The following is a 20,082-nucleotide window of genomic DNA, read 5'->3' on the forward strand; positions in this document are numbered from 1 at the left end:
GACTTTCAGCTTTGGGACATTATGAGGTGTGATCAATCCCACTTTCCATTGATAAAGAGTAGTCCAACAGTTTGTATTAGGTGGTGTTGACTAGTTGCCTTCCCTCTAGTCCATCATTTAAAAATTAGGGATGGCCAGTGCATGCAGTCCTCAAGTAGCTTTGTATGAAATTCAACAGAACAGCTCAATTGCAGTTAGTGTTGGTATACATCTAGTCATAGATCATTGAAACTTTGCTGTTGATTTTTGAAAGGTTGTTGAAAGTCTTATATTTTTTTGTCATGATGGCCATTTTGATATGGTATAAATATAACAGTACATTATAATTCTCTCCTTTAAACATTTTGATATTAAATTATAAAAGTGTATTAAACAAAACTTTTACCCCTGCTATTTGGAATTGTAGCTTTCATTTTTTTTATCAAGTATCTTTAAATGTGTATTCCTAAACATGCTTATTTGTGTATAAAAATGTTATCCTACAAAATCACCAGAAAAATTGTCCATGTGGGTGTGAATGTGTTAAAGCCTTATTATATATAAAGTACATTAATATATACTTTCTCATTTCTTGGGATCTGACCTATTGGTTAGGGCACTTGTATCTCAATCTGAGGGTTGTGGGTTTGAATCCTCATTACTGAACATGCTTGTCTTTTCAGCATAGAGAGTATTATAACTTGACAGTCAATCTCATTATTCATTGGTAAAAGAGTTGTTCAAGAATTGGCAGTGGATGATGTTAACTAGTTACTTTTCCTTCTAGTCTATCACTGATAAATTAGGGACAGCTATAGCAGATAATTCTAATGTAGCTTTTTATGAAATGCCAAACAAACCAAACCAGTTCTTTCTTTTCTTTTTAGGTGGGCTTCATGCAATAGCAGAACTCATTCAAGTTGATCACGAAATCCATGGCAATACAAGTGACACCTACTGTGTGACTTTAAGACGATATGCTGGCATGGCATTAACCAACCTCACATTTGGCGATGGTACTAACAAAGCCCTTTTGTGTTCAAAGAAAGCATTTATTCATGCTTTAGTGGCTCAGTTACATTCACCATGTGAAGATCTTAGACAGGTGAACTTGTATGTTGTATTTAAACATTCACTTAAACTAATTAGTAGGAATATTTGATTTTGGAAAGACATTTGGTGTTTTTTTGTAGTTGATACAACTTAGTTCTGATCTTCTGTTTCTTTGTTTTTATTGCCAGAATATTTATTTCAGTCTAACATAGCTTTTCCTTTAATAATCTTAAACGATTGGATTTGTCTAAAACTGTTTCTGAAATTAGAGAAAATGTTTTTCATTTCTGAGTTTTAAGTATCATTGATTAAATATTGTTACACAAAGAATAGTCATTTGACTTATGTTTTCTATCAGTCTGTGTCCAGTTTTATGTCATATGGTATCCTGTAATTACTGAGAAAATTAAGATTCATTGGTACCTTGTTTTCTCATTCTTAACTTTGCTTATAGTATTTTCTTTCCAACAGGTTACAGCAAGTGTTCTAAGAAATCTTTCATGGAGAGCTGATGCTATAAGCAAACAAACATTACGGGAGGCTGGGAGTGTTACTACACTTATGAAAGCTGCTATTGAAGCTAACAAAGAATCTACCTTAAAGAGCATTTTGTCTGCACTCTGGAACCTCTCAGCTCACTGTAGTAGTAATAAGGCAGAAATATGTGCCATAGATGGTGCATTGGCTTTTCTAGTTAGTACGCTAACCTATAAAAGCCCTTCCAAGGTTTTGGCAATAATTGAGAATGGTGGTGGCATTCTTAGAAATATTTCTAGCCATATTGCTGTTCGAGAAGACTATCGCATAATCTTAAGGAAGCAAAACTGTTTACAAATTCTTCTGCAGCATTTGAAATCTCCTAGTCTTACAGTAGTAAGTAATGCTTGTGGTACCTTATGGAACTTGTCTGCTCGTTGTGCTGAAGACCAGAGAGCTCTGTGGGAAATGGGAGCTGTAGGAATGCTTCGCAACCTGGTCCATTCTAAACACAAGATGATATCAATGGGAAGTTCAGCAGCTCTCAAAAACCTTCTCTCTTCAAAACCTCCTGGTGTGTCTTTAACTTCGACTTCTTCAGATGGCAGTCAGTGTAGATCTGGAACTGACAAAATGCCATCCTTACATGTTCGAAAGATGAGAGCATTGGAGGCCGAATTAGATCAAAGTTTATCAGAAACTTATGACAATTTAGACAGTCCCAAAGCAAGTCCAACTTATCCTTCACAACTAGATGGTAAATTTCTCTTTGATCCTAGCACACAGAATTCAAGCAGTCCACAGCATTTTATTTCTATACCTGGACGAATGTATCATAGTGTTGCAGGTCAGCTTTCTACAGCTAATCATGTTCCTCGTTCTGAAAGTCACGATAGTCTTGGTAGTTGTCAGTCAGAGCCTATACATAGAACAGGCCGTTCAGAAGATTTTTCTCCATTTAGAAAAGATAGGTTCTATCCAGTTGTAAGTGAAAGAAATTCAAGTGCACAATGGTCAGAACAGGCTCATTCAAGAACAGATCATATAAAAATAGCACATCCTTTAGAAAGTAGTGGGCAGCTGTATAACTCTAAATCACATAGTTTTGTTCTTTCATCATCAGCTGATAGAGTGGAAACACCAGTTCCAACAGTAGAAAATGAAATCCATAATTTAAGTGGACACTCTGGACCTTTTTGTGCTCAAAGGGCCACTTGCTGGGAAAGTTCTCCAAGTGTCACAGAGAGTGAACCTGGCACTTCAGTGTCTTGTAGGAAGATACCACAATATACAAACCTAGTTCAAAAGATGGAGTCAGTAAATATTGAAGATGACAGTTCTCATGATCAAGTGATTGATTACAGCTTAAAATACTCAGATGAGAATATCAACATATCTGTTAAACCTCCACAAATTAATCAGGTCAAAGATGTAGCAAAACAAAAGAGGGAGCAACAGGTAGTTAGACCTTATCCAACACATGGTAGCTCTGACACAGGAGTAGCTGCTGATAAACCAGGAGGAAGTCTACAAGACTCTTCAGGTGGAAAAAGAAAACATCGTTCTCCACATGTAAGTCCACTAAATGTGAAAAACAGTGATGGGGGTAAAGGTGTGGTTTGTAAAGGCTTCTCAGAGATGAATCTTGACAGCCCAGATCAACCTACTGATTTCAGTCAGAAGTACAGAGAAAATTTGGAGGAAACTGATGGTTATGAAGATATGCCTCCAGTTTCACCCAAGGTTAAAAGTTTTCGAGATCGGCGCAAGCAGCCATCAATTAATGATGATTCACTCAAAATATACTGTACTGAAGGCACACCATTAAACTTTTCCACAGCGTCTTCTCTTACAGACCTTCATGATCTTCCTGATGCAGAATCCACTGCTGTTAAGCTTCCAAGAAAAGTTGGTACTGAGGGTGTTAACCAACAATCTGTTGATCAGGATGAATTAAAGAAAACCCACAAAAAAAGTATCATTGAAGAAAAATCTACCTTGGAGAAAAAAACAGTTTCTCAAAATGATAAAGAAGGTACATGATGTTTTCCTACAGTATACATTAATTGTATTATTCTTATGATGGAAGGTGGTTGAAAATGGATCATGTTTGGATTGATATGTAATATAAAAGATGCATCTTTTTTATACCATGTATACAATAGAACTCAGAATACTTGTTACTTGGCAGTGTGAAAGTCAGATATAATTACAGTTTAACCTTTTCATGCTACCTTTAACTTTCATTAATAAAAATTAACAAGTTATAAAAGTGTCACCATATTTGAAACTTGGACACTTCATGCCATGTGCATGAATGTTCAATATTGTTGTGTTAGACCACTTTATTGAAAGAATTTATGTAACAAAAAAATCTAAATTATTAAAACTAATAACAGAAGATAACACTCATCTCGCATTACTTCATACATAATTATCAATGTACTCCTTTTAATAGTTTAGGTAATGTTTTCAAAGGGATCCAGTGTTTCTTTCCTTTGAGAGTAAAATATGATCCTGTCATTGATCAACTTGATGATGACTTTGAATTACAAAACTTGGGAGCTTGTGTAAACAGAAAATTAAAACTCAGGTGGAAGTAAACTCATCAAGTTGAATTATTATGTTTTCATAGCTTATTAGTTACAGAAAACTATTTAAATGACCAAACAAAATCTGTTGTGCCTTAAGCCTTGTCAAGACATCTCTTAGTAAGAAATTTTACCTTTTAGTGCAGATAAACAATGAAAAAAGTTGTGACAATTCTGAGAAAGAAAATAATACCAGGTTTGAGACAATGAATTTACAATTTGTTGGTTTTGCAAACTTGAAAATTGTATTAAACCAAGAAGATACATATACTTTATAGTTTGAAATATCTTTAACTTAAAATTCACTGTTTTCAAGCTATTTGAACTAAAAGTAGGCCTAAATAGATACAAGAACTACAACATTTGTGGCTTAGCTTTGTCTTCTTAAAAGTTAAATCTGTGCAGGTGAGAAACTTAATGATTTTTTATCACCTTAATAATAATCATAACAGGATCGAAACTGAACATTAGAGCTAGTAGTTTTGATTTTTGTTTCAGTTACTTTATATGAAATTAATGTTTACAAATTTCAAAAGCAAATTTGAAATCTCATCTTGTCAGTTATAATTGTTTTTGTTTGTAACGTGTAGGGGAATATTTCATATAGTTTTGTTTTTTTTTCCAAATTTTACATTTTGTCTTTGTAAAAACCCGGAATGCCTGGAGTGGAAAGGGTTAAGTTGTTAAATTGAATGAATTTAAATTCCCAGCTGTGCCATGTATTGTCATGGTTATGATCCAATTTCTTTTTAAACTACATGGATTTGTTTGGGCTATGTGAGGTTTAAAGTGAGGAAATTCTGAAAAGTATCAGTAAAATTGTAATCACTTCTGGTATGCTTGGACTTGTAGGTTTATTAAAAGTAATACTTCACTTCAGTGAAAGAGCACAGTTATAATGAATTTTAAATTTGCTACGTGTTAAAGAAATTGGTAATTTAAGGTGAGTTAAAATATTATGTATGAATTATTTAGCACCAACATTTCCATAATTTTGATTTGTTTGAAAAGTTATGGATCTCAGTACATGAGAATGTTTTTAATTTATTTTAAAAAAGATTTGTGACCTGTGTGAAATTAACATGAAAATCTCTTGCTGGTTAAAAGGTTGTAATTTAATATTTTTATCATACTCATCTTAATTAAATGTGTTTTTAACATCCGAAAAAGTTTTGTTTTCAAAGTATTATTTGTCTTTAGTAAAAACTGTTACATTTGGAGAAAAAGTGAACTATGCAGAGGAAACTCCACTAATGTTTTCAAGATCCAGTTCTTTGGGATCTTTGAGCAGTTTTGATCAACATTCTATTCAAGATGACCACAGCTCTATTGTTAGTGATTTTAGGTGAGGAAAACATTAGTATTAGTTTGAGAATAAGACAGGATATTTCGTGAGCAATATTTTTTCTGTATTTTCTTCACTTACACTGTTCAGAAAATCATCAAAAATATCTTGAACAAGAAACTAATTTGTAATAAAAGGATGTGTAAATTAAATGTCATATATTTTAAGGTTTTAATTGTCATTGCAGAAAATTGTTTGCTTGTTTATGTGGGAAAACTAAAATATTTCAACTTTTGAGAGTTTTTGAGTAAAGATTATCCAATAAGTAATGTTGTTTGTGACACTAAGATTTAAAAGAAGAAAAAAGAACTCAAATAACAACTTTAATCAACTATGTATTTCCCATCATTTTCAATAACAGTCTGCCTACATCTCAAAAGATTTTCAATATCATGCTTATGAAAATCAGGTAGTTTTGTGACAAAAGGTACAAAGGCTATTTTTCAACTCATCCATAGAAGTAAACTGTTTTTCATTCAGATGATGTTGCAAGCTTCTGAAAAAATGGTAATCTGAAGGAGCAAGATGAGGAGAACAAAAGGAATGGGAAAGTTTCTCCCAGCCAAGCTCTCGAATTTTTCTGGAAGTGATCCTAGCAGTGTGACGACATGCATTGTCATGGTGGAAAACAACTCCTTTCCGATTGACCAAAGCAGATTTCTCTTTCTCTCTTTTTTTTTTTAGTGCAGTGTTCAGTTGATCCAGTTGTTGACAGTATCTCTCAGCAGTAATTGTATGATTTGGTTGTAACAACTCAAAGTGTATTACACCAACTTTATCCAACCAAACACTAAGCAAAACCTTCCTAGGGTGCAGGTTTGTTTTTGACTGTGGTGTAGGTGGTTCTCCTGCACTAACCCACTGTCAGTAGCTCCTAACATTTTGGTAGACGATTTAAAAATGGAGCTTGAAGTTCACTAGAGTGAAGATATGTGCATATGTCTGCTCGTTCTCTCAGATTATCAGCTGACAATTCATGTGGTACCCATTTTCCCAACTTTGAAACTATCAATTTTATATGCAAAAACGGCTCGTTTGGGTTGAGAAAATATTTTACATAGAAGAGCGAACAACGTTTCGACCTTCTTCGGTCATCGTCAGGTTCACAAAGAAAGAGGTAACTGACCGGAAGCTGACCGCATGTTTGAAAGGGGTTGTGTAACTGAGTGTCGGAATGTAGAGGGCGGTGTTAGATGTTTGAATATATAATTTTATTTATTTTATTATATTAATATAGGTATAAAGGCGTTCCTTTATATTGGTTTATTTTGGGTTTAAGTTGTTGTATAACTAAGGTTTCTTTAATTTTGCGTTTGTTTATGTTTGTTTGTTTATTTAGTATTTGGGCGTTTTTTTATGTTTATGTTGTGTTTATTTGACTTGCAGTGTTTGAAAACGAGTGAAGGTGACTTTTTGTGTTCTTCGAATCTGGTTTCCATTTTTCTACTTGTTTCTCCAATATAGAAGTCGTGGCAGTTATCACATTGTATTTTATAAATAATGTTAGTGTTGTGTATGTCAGTGTAGTTTTTACATAGTATAGGCCTTAGTTTTGTACTTGTTTTTTGAATAAATTTGGTATTAACTGGAATGTCATATTTTGTTACTAGATTTTGCCAAATGTTGGTTATTTTTCTGCTGATGTCAGGAATATATGGTATACAGCAGTATATGGTTTCGTGATTTTTTGATTCGTGAGATATATTTACTTTAGTTGGTTGATTTTGCTTTCTGTCTAGGTGTGTGCGTATAATGTTTTCTACGGTTTGTGGAGGAAACTTATTGATGTTGATGAAGTATTGTTTTATTTTGTCTAATTCATCGTTAATTTTATCTGGTGAGCATAGTTTTATGGCTGTGTTTATTTGGTTTCTTAGTATGTTGAGTTTTTGTTTTGTTTCATGTGCTGAGTCCCAAGGAATGTATAGTCCAGTATGGGTGATTTTTCGGTGGATTTCTGTTTTGAATTGTGTGTTGGTTCTTGTAATTTTGAGGTTCAGAAATGATATTTGATTGCTTTCTTCCTGTTCACATGTGAAGTTAATGTTGGGATGTATAGAGTTAATGTGATTGAAAAAATTAAGTATGTGTTCTGTAGATTTGAATCCCGCAACCGTGTCATCTACATATCTGTACCAGTATAGTGGTGGATGTAATGCTGTGTTAATTGCTAGTCAAATAAACACAACATAACCATAGAAAACACTGAAATACTAAATAAAGAAACAAACGCAAAATTAAAGAAGCCTTACTTATACAACAACTTAAACCCAAAATAAACCAATATAAAGGAACGCCTTTATACCTATATTAATATAATAAAATAAATAAAATTATATATTCAAACATCTAACACCGCCCTCTACATTCCGACACTCAGTTACACAACCCCTTTCAAGCATGCGGTCAGCTTCCGGTCAGTTACCTCTTTCTTTGTGAACCTGACGATGACCGAAGAAGGTCGAAACGTTGTTTGCTCATCTATGTAAAATATTTTCTCAACCCAAACGAGCCGTTTTTGCATATAAATTTCTCAACAAGTGGGTTTCTCAACATCACTGATTATTTGAAACTATCAAGTTCTTACAAATGTTTATAGACAATGGAACGAGATGAATTGAGTTTCTGGACTAGTTCTTCAACAGTTACAGCACAATCCTCCTCAAGTGTTGCTAGAAGCAGGTCATTATGAAATTCAACAGGGCACCCAGTGCTAGCTGCATCTGTCAAACTTATTGAACCATCTTTGACCCTTCCACACATCCAGAATGTCATTCCTGTACACCTCTTGTAACTTTGGTAACACTCTTCCCTTTCCTGAACTCTTAAAATAATATATACCTTATGTCTTCCTCTGACACCTCCATTATAACCTGAGCTTTTGAAATAAATAAACCAAAAACTAGTAAAGAAACAAACTGGCTTGCACTTAATGTTATCAGGTCATCCCATATAACTTATATGATTTTGAGAAATATGCATTCAAACTTATCCTATTCCAAAAAACGACATTACCTATGAGATGACCTGATAAATTAGTTTGATTTTTTGTTACATATTTTTTTCAAAATCTGTGTATTCAGCAGACTACTAGCAAATGAAGAAACAAAAAATAAAGATAGAATGTAATTCTCAAAAGGTTAGGAACATGAGACAGTAGGTATTTAAACACATTTTGTTAACTTAAAATATGACTTGCAGTTTTTTTAAGGAAGATATACTTTATAAATTGTGATAGTGGTTAAATGACAAGTTGTTCATTAACAGTACTTAACTGGTAAATTAATTGAGTTGCTAGCACTAACCAAAACCAGGCCATCCCTTTTCAGTTTATCATGGTAGGGATGACATTTTTCTTTGTTTGGGTGGAAATCTTATTTTTTCTCTTAAAATATACCTCAATCCTGATGAAATTCTTTAAAATTAATAAAAATAATTTGGAGAGTAAGTTAATAAGCAGTGATGTTAAGTAGATATCAACACTTGTTTATTGTACGTCTCAGGCACAATAAATTTATCATAGTCTGAGATGCAGTGACATAGCTAATTGATTTTTCAGCATAGGTTGTAGCTTATGAAATAGGAGTGCTTCCTCTTTTTAGCATATTTCACTGAGTCTGTTATTGTCAAGTGTTAACTGAAATGGACAAAAAGTGAAAACTTTGTCCAGCAAGATGTGTAAATATCTGCTGAAGTGGTAAAAAAAACAGATTCAGTATTAAGTAGTAGAAAGCCTTAGAGTCAACAAACTGAATTAAATTATAAAGGCATGAATGAATCAGTTGTCTTTGTTATATATCTTTTGTATTAACACTTGTCCCTCTGGGAAGTTTTCATTGCATGTGGTTTTTCTTTAGAATGATAAATAATGTGTAAAATGTTTATTAGAAATGTTAATGAAGATTATTTTCTTCAGGTTAGATTATTTAGGTAAACCAAATACAATTTTTAGATGAATATCACAAATTGATATATTTTATTGATGTCTTTATGAAATCGAAATGTAGATAAAGGCAACCTTTTTTCATTGTTTGGCATTGTTAATTATGACATTTAATGTGAAATTTAAAGAATGTGTATGTATTGAATGTTTTTACTTTTTAATGTAAATATTAAGCACATTATAGTAACCCATTTATTCAGATAGTCTAAGTTTTGAAGGTTTAAGAAACTTAAGGAAAAGGTAATCTATGATAAACTTAAAATTGTGTTTTAGAAAATATAATACATTTAAGTGTTTAAAAAAATTGTTACCTGTTTTTCTAGTGTTTTGTTTCAAAGTTTTTATATTCATTTATTTCAGCCGTAGAGCTAGTGAAGTGGTCTCTCCAAGTGAACTCCCAGATTCGCCAAGTCAGACTATGCCTTCTACTCCTCCTCCAGCTACTAAACCAGCTGTTTTCAATTTTGAAGATAAACATCCTATTCCTTGCTCAGAAACAATAACTTTTTCAAAACCAACATTTTCTTCTGCTTGCAACATTCCAAATACCTTCCAACGAAACCAACAGGAGGAAGATGAAGTAAGTACAGAGAAAGATGTTAAAACGTTTGCTGTGGAAGGAACACCTGCTGAGTTTTCTAGAGCTACAAGTCTAAGTTCATTAACAATTGATGACAGTCTTCCAGCTTCCAGACAGGAACCAAGGGAAGAGCAGATCACAGAAACTATTGGAAATTCCTGTAAGTCAGCAGAAAGTATAACTAAAAGTTTCATCCTAACCCCACAACAAAGTCCAGATGAAACATTTGATTACCACGAGTTGGCTTCTGCTGAAGGAAAGAAAGAAAAGTGTGATGATGAAGATGCTTGTGAGGTTAGTGAGGAAGATATTCTTGCAGCATGTATTAGTTCTGGAATGCCTAATAATAATAGTTTGAATTGTCGGAACAATACAAGACTTCACAGTCGTATGAATAATCTTGGCACATCTGTAAGTCAGTCAAAACTAAGTAATATTCCAATTAAGTCCACCAATGCAAGACTTGGTCATCATGTGGCCAACATACCTAAGCCTCTAGTTCCATCTGGAGCTGCACAGTCATTAGAAAAAACTAGTGATAAAACTACCAATCTTTACAGTGCTCAACAGAGATTTGGTGAAGACTCTTTTAAGGTATACAACACTGAAGATACTCCCTTAAATCTCTCACATGCCACATCTTTGAGTGATATAAGTGGAATTTCAGCAGTTTGTGACAGTGACAAAAAAAGTAGTCACTCACTCAATCTCTCCAATAGTGACAATCAATCTGACAGCAGTGCATTATGTGATGATAATGATAATATTTTACTGCAGTGTATTCAGTCTGGGATGCCTACCCCTCAACCATCTCTATCATCAACGGCTGTCAGTGCTGTGTCTGTTGAGAGCTCTCCTACGAGAGCCAAGTCAAAGCTTCCTCACATCTTGGTAAAAAATTTGAAGTCATCTTATGTTACAAAACCTCAAGCTTCAAGCCCAGAAATGATACATCAGGTTTCACACTCCATCCCTCCAAAATCAGTGAAGCCAAAGCACAGCCATTGCTGTCTTAACAACAGGCCTCATGTAGACAGGAACGAAGAAAAACACACTTTTCCTTATTCATCCCACTCACCTAAAAGGAGCTCTGTTAAGCCATCTAAAAACTCAGAATCTTATCCTGAATCTCACACAAAGTCTCTATTCTGTGATTCACCTCGAGTGTACATGGTGGAAGGAACACCTGTAACTTTCTCTAGAAATGAGTCTCTCAGCTCCCTCAGCACAGAGGAATGTGAAGTTGACAAGGTAGTGAATCAACATAACAAAAATGACCTGGCTGGTAAGGATGCATTACTGTTTAAAATTGTGTTAGGATTTTTTTTGGGTTTTTTTTAAGACTCAACCCTGCTTTATTTTAATGTATATGTTAATGTGTGAGGCTTAATCTGCTGTCAAGGTAACAAACATACTGATTAAAATAGAACTGCATCACACATAAATCACATTCAAGCTTTTGATCAAGAGTCTTTCATCTTTATGCTCTTCAGTAGTACAGTGGTATGTCTGCAGACTTGCAATGCTAGAAATTGAGTTTCAATACCAGTGATGGGAAGAACAAAGCCCTCTATGTATGTTTATCCTTAATTACAAACAAATTCCATATCTGTGTACCAAATATGACATTTCATTAAACTACAGTTAAGCATATTGATTATATACCTGGAGTACATTTAATTTAGGTTACACTGTGATATTTGTGTAGTTTTCTATGAGGAAAAAAATGGTTAATGCTACTTCTGTAAGTCTGTCTGTTTTTTTGGGTTTTTTTGCTCAGTGAAGCTCTGCATTGATTTAAATTTAATATATTTTATAAATTTTACTTTGTGTTTATGAACACAAACACTTGAAACAGAAGGAAGAACAACCATGCAGACCATGTTTTAGTAACGTTTGTTTTATGCAACAAAAACAACACGTAAGTGTCCGTCATAGTTGTAATGTGTGTATTATTTTAAAAGCATATCTGTCCTCTTGAAAAAGTTGTATTACACAAATTCTGGTGCTTATTTGATTTTTATTAATTGCAAATGTCAGAAAATTAAACAACTACTCAGTAATGTACATCTGTTTTACTTCTTTGGATAATGCATCATAAACTACATCTACGTCCACCCCTTTAGGTTTAATGCTGTGGTGATTGCTTAGTGCTTTTAAAATAAGTATTTTACTAAAATGTTACCAGCAATAGCTTGGTAGAGCAAGCTGTTCTTCAGATCAACTCTCATGATTCAAATCTTGTTAAACAAGTAAAACTCCTGAAACAGTTTTAATTGTATTATTCATACAACTACATAAAGGTAGATATTAGTGACTGAAGAATCTCTTACGTATTATTTTAAATAGCTGAAAAAAGGCATTATCATCAGGGGCTTTTCAAAAGTATTTTCATAAGTTTTCATAGAGTTGCAGGGTTTTACAGTTGTTAGAAAATAAACTAGTATAAATGCCTTTTAGTTTTAACATTATCAAATTTAAAAAAAATATAGCATACATTTCTATCAGAAACAAGATACGACAATAGAATTTATGGATTTGTAACTGTGATTTATAATGAGAAGTGATTTTGGATACAATGTTTAAGTAATTCTACAAACAAATGAAACTGTTTCAGTAACAAATATTAATTTGAGGGAACAAACATTTTTTTGTTTATAAGAAATGAACACCAAACTTATTTTGAAAGGAAATTATTAAACTAAATTTTTGGTTATTTTTTTTTTATGATAGGCTGAAAAACTTGTATCTTGTTACATAGTTATATAAAATAATGTTTTTTCAAAGTGTAAGGAAAATTATTACATAAATGAATATTAATTTCTTTTACCGTTTGATTTAAAGCTTACCACAAACACTATTGAACAAACCAAAAGGTCAATGTTTATATCAAATAAAAGCACTTTTCACTTTTGAATATCTCAAATGGAAATACTTAGATGTAGTTAATATATTTCAAAATAAGGAATGACCAGATATGTTGTGAAAGATAACTATATTAAATGACAGACATATATTTTTGAAAATCTGGACTAAATGATCAAAGGATTACTCATAAATGTGGACATTTTTCCCTCCAGGTACAGCAAAGCCTGTTGATAGAATGCCAAAGTTGTTGTCAAGTATGTCTATAATACCAGTTAGCTTAAAACAGAAGAGTTCATCAGAGATTATCCCAGTCACCAATAACTTGGAACCACATTCTTTGATAATCTCTAAAGAAAAAGAAGGAATAAGAGACAGAATGCCACAGTCTACAATAAAGCAGAACTACCTTTTACCATCCAAAAAAAGCAGTGATAGCCGGGAAGTGCATCAGGAATTAAAAACAACATTTCATGTAGAAGGAACACCTGTTTGTTTCTCAAGAAATAGTTCCTTAAGCTCTTTAAGCGTTGAGTCTTTTGAAGAAACTTCGTGTTCTGAACAGGCATTACTCGATGCCTGTATTACTTCAGGAATGCCTAAAGACAAGTCACTTAATAATAGGTCTGACAGAGGCTACAAGTCATCGTCACACTCGGTAGAAAACCGAGACCTCAAGACATCGAAAAACTATAAAGAAGAAAAACACAAAAAAACTGAGCAAAATATCAAAGAAATGCAGTATAAGAAAGATGAAAATACATCAGCTATAAATGAAAAAGGAAAAGAAGATGAATATGCACAAGAAAAAGAACAGTTTGATATCCCTTCTCAAATTACATTAGATAATGTTTGTGGAGTTTCAAAAGTGGAGAAAAATAGTGTATTTCAGGAACAGAGAAAATCAAATATATTAAAAGTAGAAGCATGTCTTAATATATTAGAAAATTCAATAGATTTTCAAAATGAAGTTCAGAAGATTGTAGAAAAGGTAGAGGCTGAAGTCCAAGATGACTTGACGCAAAGCAGTATCAGTTGCATGTCAGATCTTGATAATGCCAAACCTCCATCTATTTCAATTGACTTGGGTTCTTTAAGTATGGTTAGTAGTGGCTTTTCTGATATTGTTCCCAGTTGTTCAAGAAATGGCGATCTAGGAAAAGAAGACTTTACAATGAATAGCAAAGGATCCAAAAAGCACAAAATAAAAAATATGCCAGAAACTGTTAGACGTGCATTGTGTGTTAACTCTGAAACTAGCAAGACTCAAGTTTACAATGAATCAAACCAGAACAAAATTGCTTTACTTACAGATTCTTCAGACAGTCTCAGCATGAAAGGAAGTACTATTTCTGAAGTCCTAGAAAATGTGGATCCTCCGTCCTTCATGGATATGTCACTTACTGGGAGTTCTACAAGTCTCAATAGTATTAGTTCTGATGTGTTGGAAAACAGATCACAATCAACAAATGAAGTATACTGTACAAGAGAAAGTAATATTTTTGATCGTTTGAATGCTGCAGCATCTGTGGTTCAAGTTTATTCTCGAGAATTAAATACCATCATGACGGGAAGCATGAAAAGCAGCTGCAACTCTGAGATAATAGACCATGTGAAACCTCCATCATTTTATCACGATATAGCAGAAGTAACAGCAGAGGACATCACAGAATTTGGATGTGATGATAATGTATCTGACACAGAGCTTAATGATGATCTTCCAAGAGATGATATGGACACTCATGTTCTCTCTACTGAAACGCTGAAAGCACCTCAGGTGCATTCTTTACAGGATGAACAAGATGGTAGTACGGAAAATCTTACTTACGTTCTCGATGATTATGAATCCATGTCTGTAGACAAAGAAACACTTGTTGATGATAACAATGAACAAAAGTTAAACTTCGGACCATTTTATATCCAAAGTAGAGGCTGAAGCTTTAAAGGTTAATGCAACATTAGTTGTTTGTACTCTAAATGAAATGCAAGATGGTCAAGTAACAGTTGATGAAGTTGAATTTCAAGATAATATGTTGGAGGATGAAACTTTGTCATTAGTTTCCAATAACTCTGAAGAAGAATTTGATGCAAATGATAACGAACCTTTAGAACAGACATTTCTTAAAGGACCTCGTATTATCAGACCAATAAATAGGGAGACTATTAGACAAATGAAAGAAAAGAAAGTCATTATGTCACAACAGAAGTTGCCAAAAGTTACCAAAACTCTTCTTCCAGCTAAGTCACCAAAAGCTGTATGTAGTAGTGGTAATAATGAAAAAGACAGTAACTGCTCATTATTAACAAAGCCTGCAAGGACTATTTCTCCTTCTGTGAGACCAACCAGAACCTCAGCTCTTAGAGCTACTCAGAAAAATGGTCTTCAAAGTAGTCCTGAACCACCTTTTATACCAACAAAGACACATTTAATACAGACTTTATCTAACCCTGAACAAGCTAAACATTCTTTCTCCAAGGAGCCTAATGAAGAGGAAAGCATTGAACAGAAAGATCTGAAAACTATTTCCAGTACAACTCAAGAAAATGAAACAAAAAATGAATGCCAGCCAGATGCTGAGGTTCCTAAACCAAGGCCCCTAGTTAAGCAAGGTACCTTTACCAAAGAGAAACCAACTCAAAATGCACCCCAAATATCACCCTCAAGTAGCACAAATGAGCCGCAGATTGCATCATCAACACCAGAAACATTAGGCAACACTAGCAGATGCCAAGGGAAGGGCACAAGATCTCAGGAAACCAACAAAACTAAAGAAGAAGTAACTTGTAAATATGCTTCATCTAGTCCTGACAAACAAAGTCAGTCAAGTGGTTCTTCCAGGACAAAAAGTATTGTAAAAAGTAATGTGAATACGCAAAATGTAAATAGACCAGTTGGTTCAAAGAGCTTTGTTAGCAGAAGTTCCAGTGCTAGTAGTAGGTACAGTCGTTCAACCTTGAGTACTTACTCAACTAGTAATGGCAGTCTCTCTTCTTCTTCTTCTTCTGGAACTTTGTCTCTCCACACAAATGTTCCTCGAAAAGGAAGAGAAGCAACAAGCAAGATTGCATCTATTTGGAAGAAAACTGATGTTGGTGTAAAACCTACAGAAAGAAAGAATTCACTAGGTTCAAGAAACAGCAGTTGGTCATCTTCCAGACAAAAATATGAGAGGAGTCCTTCTTTTCCTAGCAGGTATGTTGATGGAATGGATTGTTACTTCTATGAAGGCAAAATTAGTTTGTTGTCATCAGGATGTGTGAGACAAAGCAGTTTTATAATGTTGTAAAAACCACAACCTTTAATATGTGCATATATTGAAACTTAAAATTCTATACATAGAAAATGTATATAAACCTCAGTAACTGTTAACTAGGAAACAATAAGTGGTGAGGAATTATTATCTAACAAAATTGTATGTGTATTTAGCACTAAGATGAATTTCAAATAGAGGGAGATTATAATGTAAGAGATTTAGTATCATTCAAAGCATAATAAATCTATGTTAAAACTAATTTATTTGTCTTGATTCCTTGAAAGTCATCACATAATTTTAACACATTTATCCAGAATAGTTGAAAATGCCCCCAGATGGTGCCTTTTTGACATTTTCATCATAGTTCTATGAAGTTTTGAATATGTATCAATGTTGTAACATTTAATTACACAGTTTCTAAAATAGAAACTGCTCAGAATTCCATTTTTCTATGTCTGTGCTTCATTGATATATTAAATTTGTTTTAAAAGTTTATCAATACAACTTTCAACAGAAATTGCAACCTGGTGTCTCACAAATAATTACTGTTATTCTATGATTGAATTAAACTTTTAGTATGAATGTTATTGCTTCTACATATAAAGCTATTATAAAAACTTTAAAAATCTGTTGGTATTGTTAATATTTAAAAGTAGAAAGTTGCATGAATTAAGAATATACATTTTACACTTGTTTTTGAAATCTGTTCAATTTAAGTAATTCTAGAATAGAATTTGAATGCCATCAGAGGCATATCATCATGTAAAATAAATTAGAATAGATAGTGTAATGAGTTATTCATAATGTTACAAACCCTCCCTGTGTACATATTTGACACAAGAAGAAAATCTTGCAAATAATTGAAAAATTACTTTTCTTACACTAATTAATTAATTGCTATTAAGTCTTCCATTTAGTTTAAAGCAAGTTTTCCACAGGAACCCTATGATTTTGTGGGTGATTTTGTGTTTGATATGAATTTCTCACAATAGTTTTTGTCTTAGTGAAATACCAAGTATTTTACCATTAAATTACAGTTATAAATGATAAACCCAAATTATGTAACCTAGCAATTACCAAAGAACAACCATGTGACAAATTGTATTGACTTCTATTTTTGTTGTTCAATAACAAAGTATATTTTATTTTTGTCATACGTGATGTTTTGCTTGTTTTACAGACCTTTAATAATTATGTTGCACCATTTGATTTTGATATGTATTGTAACATTTTTGTTTTTCTCAGGGCTCAGTCTTCTGGTTCCATGATTCCGACAACTCCTGCTTTAAGCAAAAGTTCTACATATGAAAAGCTTTCTTCAGAAAACAAGCCAATTTCATACAGCCCTGAGCCAGCAGCTAATGGTTCTAGAAAAAGCCAAAATGTGCAATCTACATTACCAAGTGGTAATATTAAAACCCCTTCAAAGTTGAAAACGAGTTTTCAAACTTCAAGTATGAATTCTAGTGATGAAGTTACTCACCAACAAACTGTGAGTGAAGTTACTAAGGTCAAGAGTACTTCCAGAGGTTCTTTTTTACGTAGACTTAGTAGACAACAGACTACTAACTTACCTATTTGTAAAGGAGAAGAACAAACTGGAAATGTTGGAGAAAAATCAGTGAAAAGTCCATATTATAGTCCACCTACTTCTCCACATCACTCTCGTAGTCCAGGAGTTTCTCTTCTTCCCACTCGTGTAGGGAGGAAAGTGTCTGACATTGATCAAAGACATCAGGGGTTTTCATCTTATAGTGACTCAACAGCTGGTCCAGCCTCAGCTGTTGTCCCTCCCTTCAATTATATTCCATCCCCTACTCGTGTGGCTCAACAAAGATCTGTTCCTGAAAAAATGCAGCAAAATCCAAACTCAACAAAGAAAGTAACTTCTCAGAAAAATTCTGTTTTGAACGTTGAAAAAGAGCCAGCAGTGGGAGACAAGAGTCGTATTGTTACCGCAGTGTGAAGTTAAACTGTATATATATTTATATGATAAGATGTTAAATTTAACCTATAATGTAGACTTAACTGTCGAATGAAACTTAAATGAAATTCTTTCAAGATTATATTAAGAACATGCAGCTGATGCTAAAAAGTATAAAGAACCACAAACACTTAAGAGGAAGGATTTTGTTATTGTATGAAGCTCTTAAGAGTATGAACTAATAAAACTTGCATTGTCAAGTTGGCTTCCAGTTTTGAGTGTTGTGCATTTAGCCAACAAACAAGGCTAAAGCCAAGATATTCACTTCTTGAAACATAAAGCAAAGTTCTTCATAATGAAAAGGGTGGTATGTGGCTAGTTATTTATTCCTGTGTTTGTGTTTTATGTAAAGTAATCCAGTAATACTCGTGTATTTTGTGAACATAGTGAGTGGTCTATATTTTATGATGGTAAAATAAGTAAACATTAAAATTGCTTTTTTTTTGTATGTACGCATGTTAATTGCCATTAAGAAACAATGAAAACCAATATGCAGGTTTTTAACAGTAGGATTTGCTTGTTATGTAATTGAACATTCATACGAGAGTTAGAGACAGGCAAGGTATCTCACTGTTTTCAAAAATTTTTCTTTTTGTATACTTGTACATTATAAACAGTATTTTATGCTGTGCTTTCCACTTATAGCAAGTGTAAAAAATAAAAATATTTTTTTTCTTAAGTATTTGTGAAGATATAAAAATATAGATATAAACCAAACTAATTATTTAATTAGAAAACTTGTATGATAATTTTTTGTGAAGCCCATTTTAACTATTGTTATGTTGAGATTATTTTATTCTTACATTTCAAAGGTATTAAAACAGTTTTTGTAGCTTTTTCTTGATGGGAAAATAATCAAACTATTTCATTTGTTGTTGTGTGTGTGTGTTTGTTTTGTTTTTTTCTTATTTGTAGCACTTTATGCAAAATATATCAAATCTGTTAAATTAAAACCTGTTTAAAATATTGTACTTGACTTAATGAAGTAAGTAGTTAAACAGCAGGGAATTTTGGGTTTATAAAAAAGTATTGCATTTTTATTTAATCTTATAGTTTATGCTTGGTAAGTTGAGAAGCTTTTTGTGTGTGTGTTCTGACCTCTACCACTTTGGTTGTCCTTTAAAACTGGATTGTTTCTAGTCAACATTTGTGTGGAAATTCTTGTCTTTGTGTTACCATCTTCCCTCTAATCTGCTAAGTTTATTTTTAAGTCAAATACTTGTAGATTGAACAGTTAAAATTTGGCATTTTTGACTACACGTTGGTAAAATCATTCCACTCACTAAGATTACTCCTTGCTCAAAATAACGTATTTTTCATGCTTTGTAACTGTTTAATTAAAGAAAGGCTTTTTTCTTTTCCTGTGTTTTATTTTATACACTTATAAGCAGAAGTTATCAGTATGTTATTGTACTTATTTATGAAATGTTAAACGTTAGATACATTTCATCTCTCTATTCTGTTATTTTCTTCATTTGTAAGAATAACAGAAGACGTGACGATGGTAAAGTTAAAATTAACAAGGTTTATGAAATCAATACTAGTGCCTTCATTTTATTATTTCGAATTCGTTTGTACCTTTTGAATATTTTTGTTTTACAATAAATATGTATTATAATTGTAGAGCTGATTTTCTCCCAGAAAAAGGGATCAGACTTGTACTTAACATTATTTTTGTAGTTAGCTTATTTAGAATGTGAAATTTAATTAGTTTCTTTCTTTTACTAAAATCCACTGTACATCTGAAGGTATGGGAAAAAAATAAAGGAGCGTATTAAATGTTCTAGGAAAGAAGGCTACATTTCTGTCTGTTATACAAGCAATTTATACTGAAGACGGAGTCCTGACATTTCAGATTGTTTTGAAATAAAAGATCTGGGTGATGCATGTGTACAGATTAGATATATAACCCATTACACCATTTTCCTGAGCGCTATTATATCCAAGGGTATCCCATAAACATTTATATGTAACACCCCTAAGTATCTCGGTTGTTCCAGTGTACTCTGGT

The 20,082-nt window shown here is 33.0% G+C and overlaps 1 protein-coding gene across 6 annotated transcripts in view; it reads left to right on the forward strand.

The window, feature by feature from the left end:
• The window catches only part of LOC143232736 (adenomatous polyposis coli protein-like), a 74,720-nt gene extending 54,865 nt beyond the window's left edge, over positions 1 to 19,855 (forward strand). For all 6 annotated transcript variants that reach the window (XM_076468514.1, XM_076468517.1, XM_076468515.1 and 3 more), the window contains 6 exons: positions 867 to 1,084; positions 1,504 to 3,544; positions 5,301 to 5,445; positions 9,749 to 11,253; positions 13,049 to 16,026; positions 17,333 to 19,855. In XM_076468514.1, coding sequence (XP_076324629.1) covers positions 867 to 1,084; positions 1,504 to 3,544; positions 5,301 to 5,445; positions 9,749 to 11,253; positions 13,049 to 14,769 — 5,630 coding nt within the window. In that variant the 3' untranslated portion in view covers positions 14,770 to 16,026; positions 17,333 to 19,855. The remainder of the gene's footprint in view (positions 1 to 866; positions 1,085 to 1,503; positions 3,545 to 5,300; positions 5,446 to 9,748; positions 11,254 to 13,048; positions 16,027 to 17,332) is intronic.
• Positions 19,856 to 20,082: the final 227 nt, after the last annotated feature.

Source organism: Tachypleus tridentatus, chromosome 11, assembly GCF_004210375.1.
Source record: "Tachypleus tridentatus isolate NWPU-2018 chromosome 11, ASM421037v1, whole genome shotgun sequence".
Classification (NCBI taxonomy): domain Eukaryota; kingdom Metazoa; phylum Arthropoda; class Merostomata; order Xiphosura; family Limulidae; genus Tachypleus; species Tachypleus tridentatus.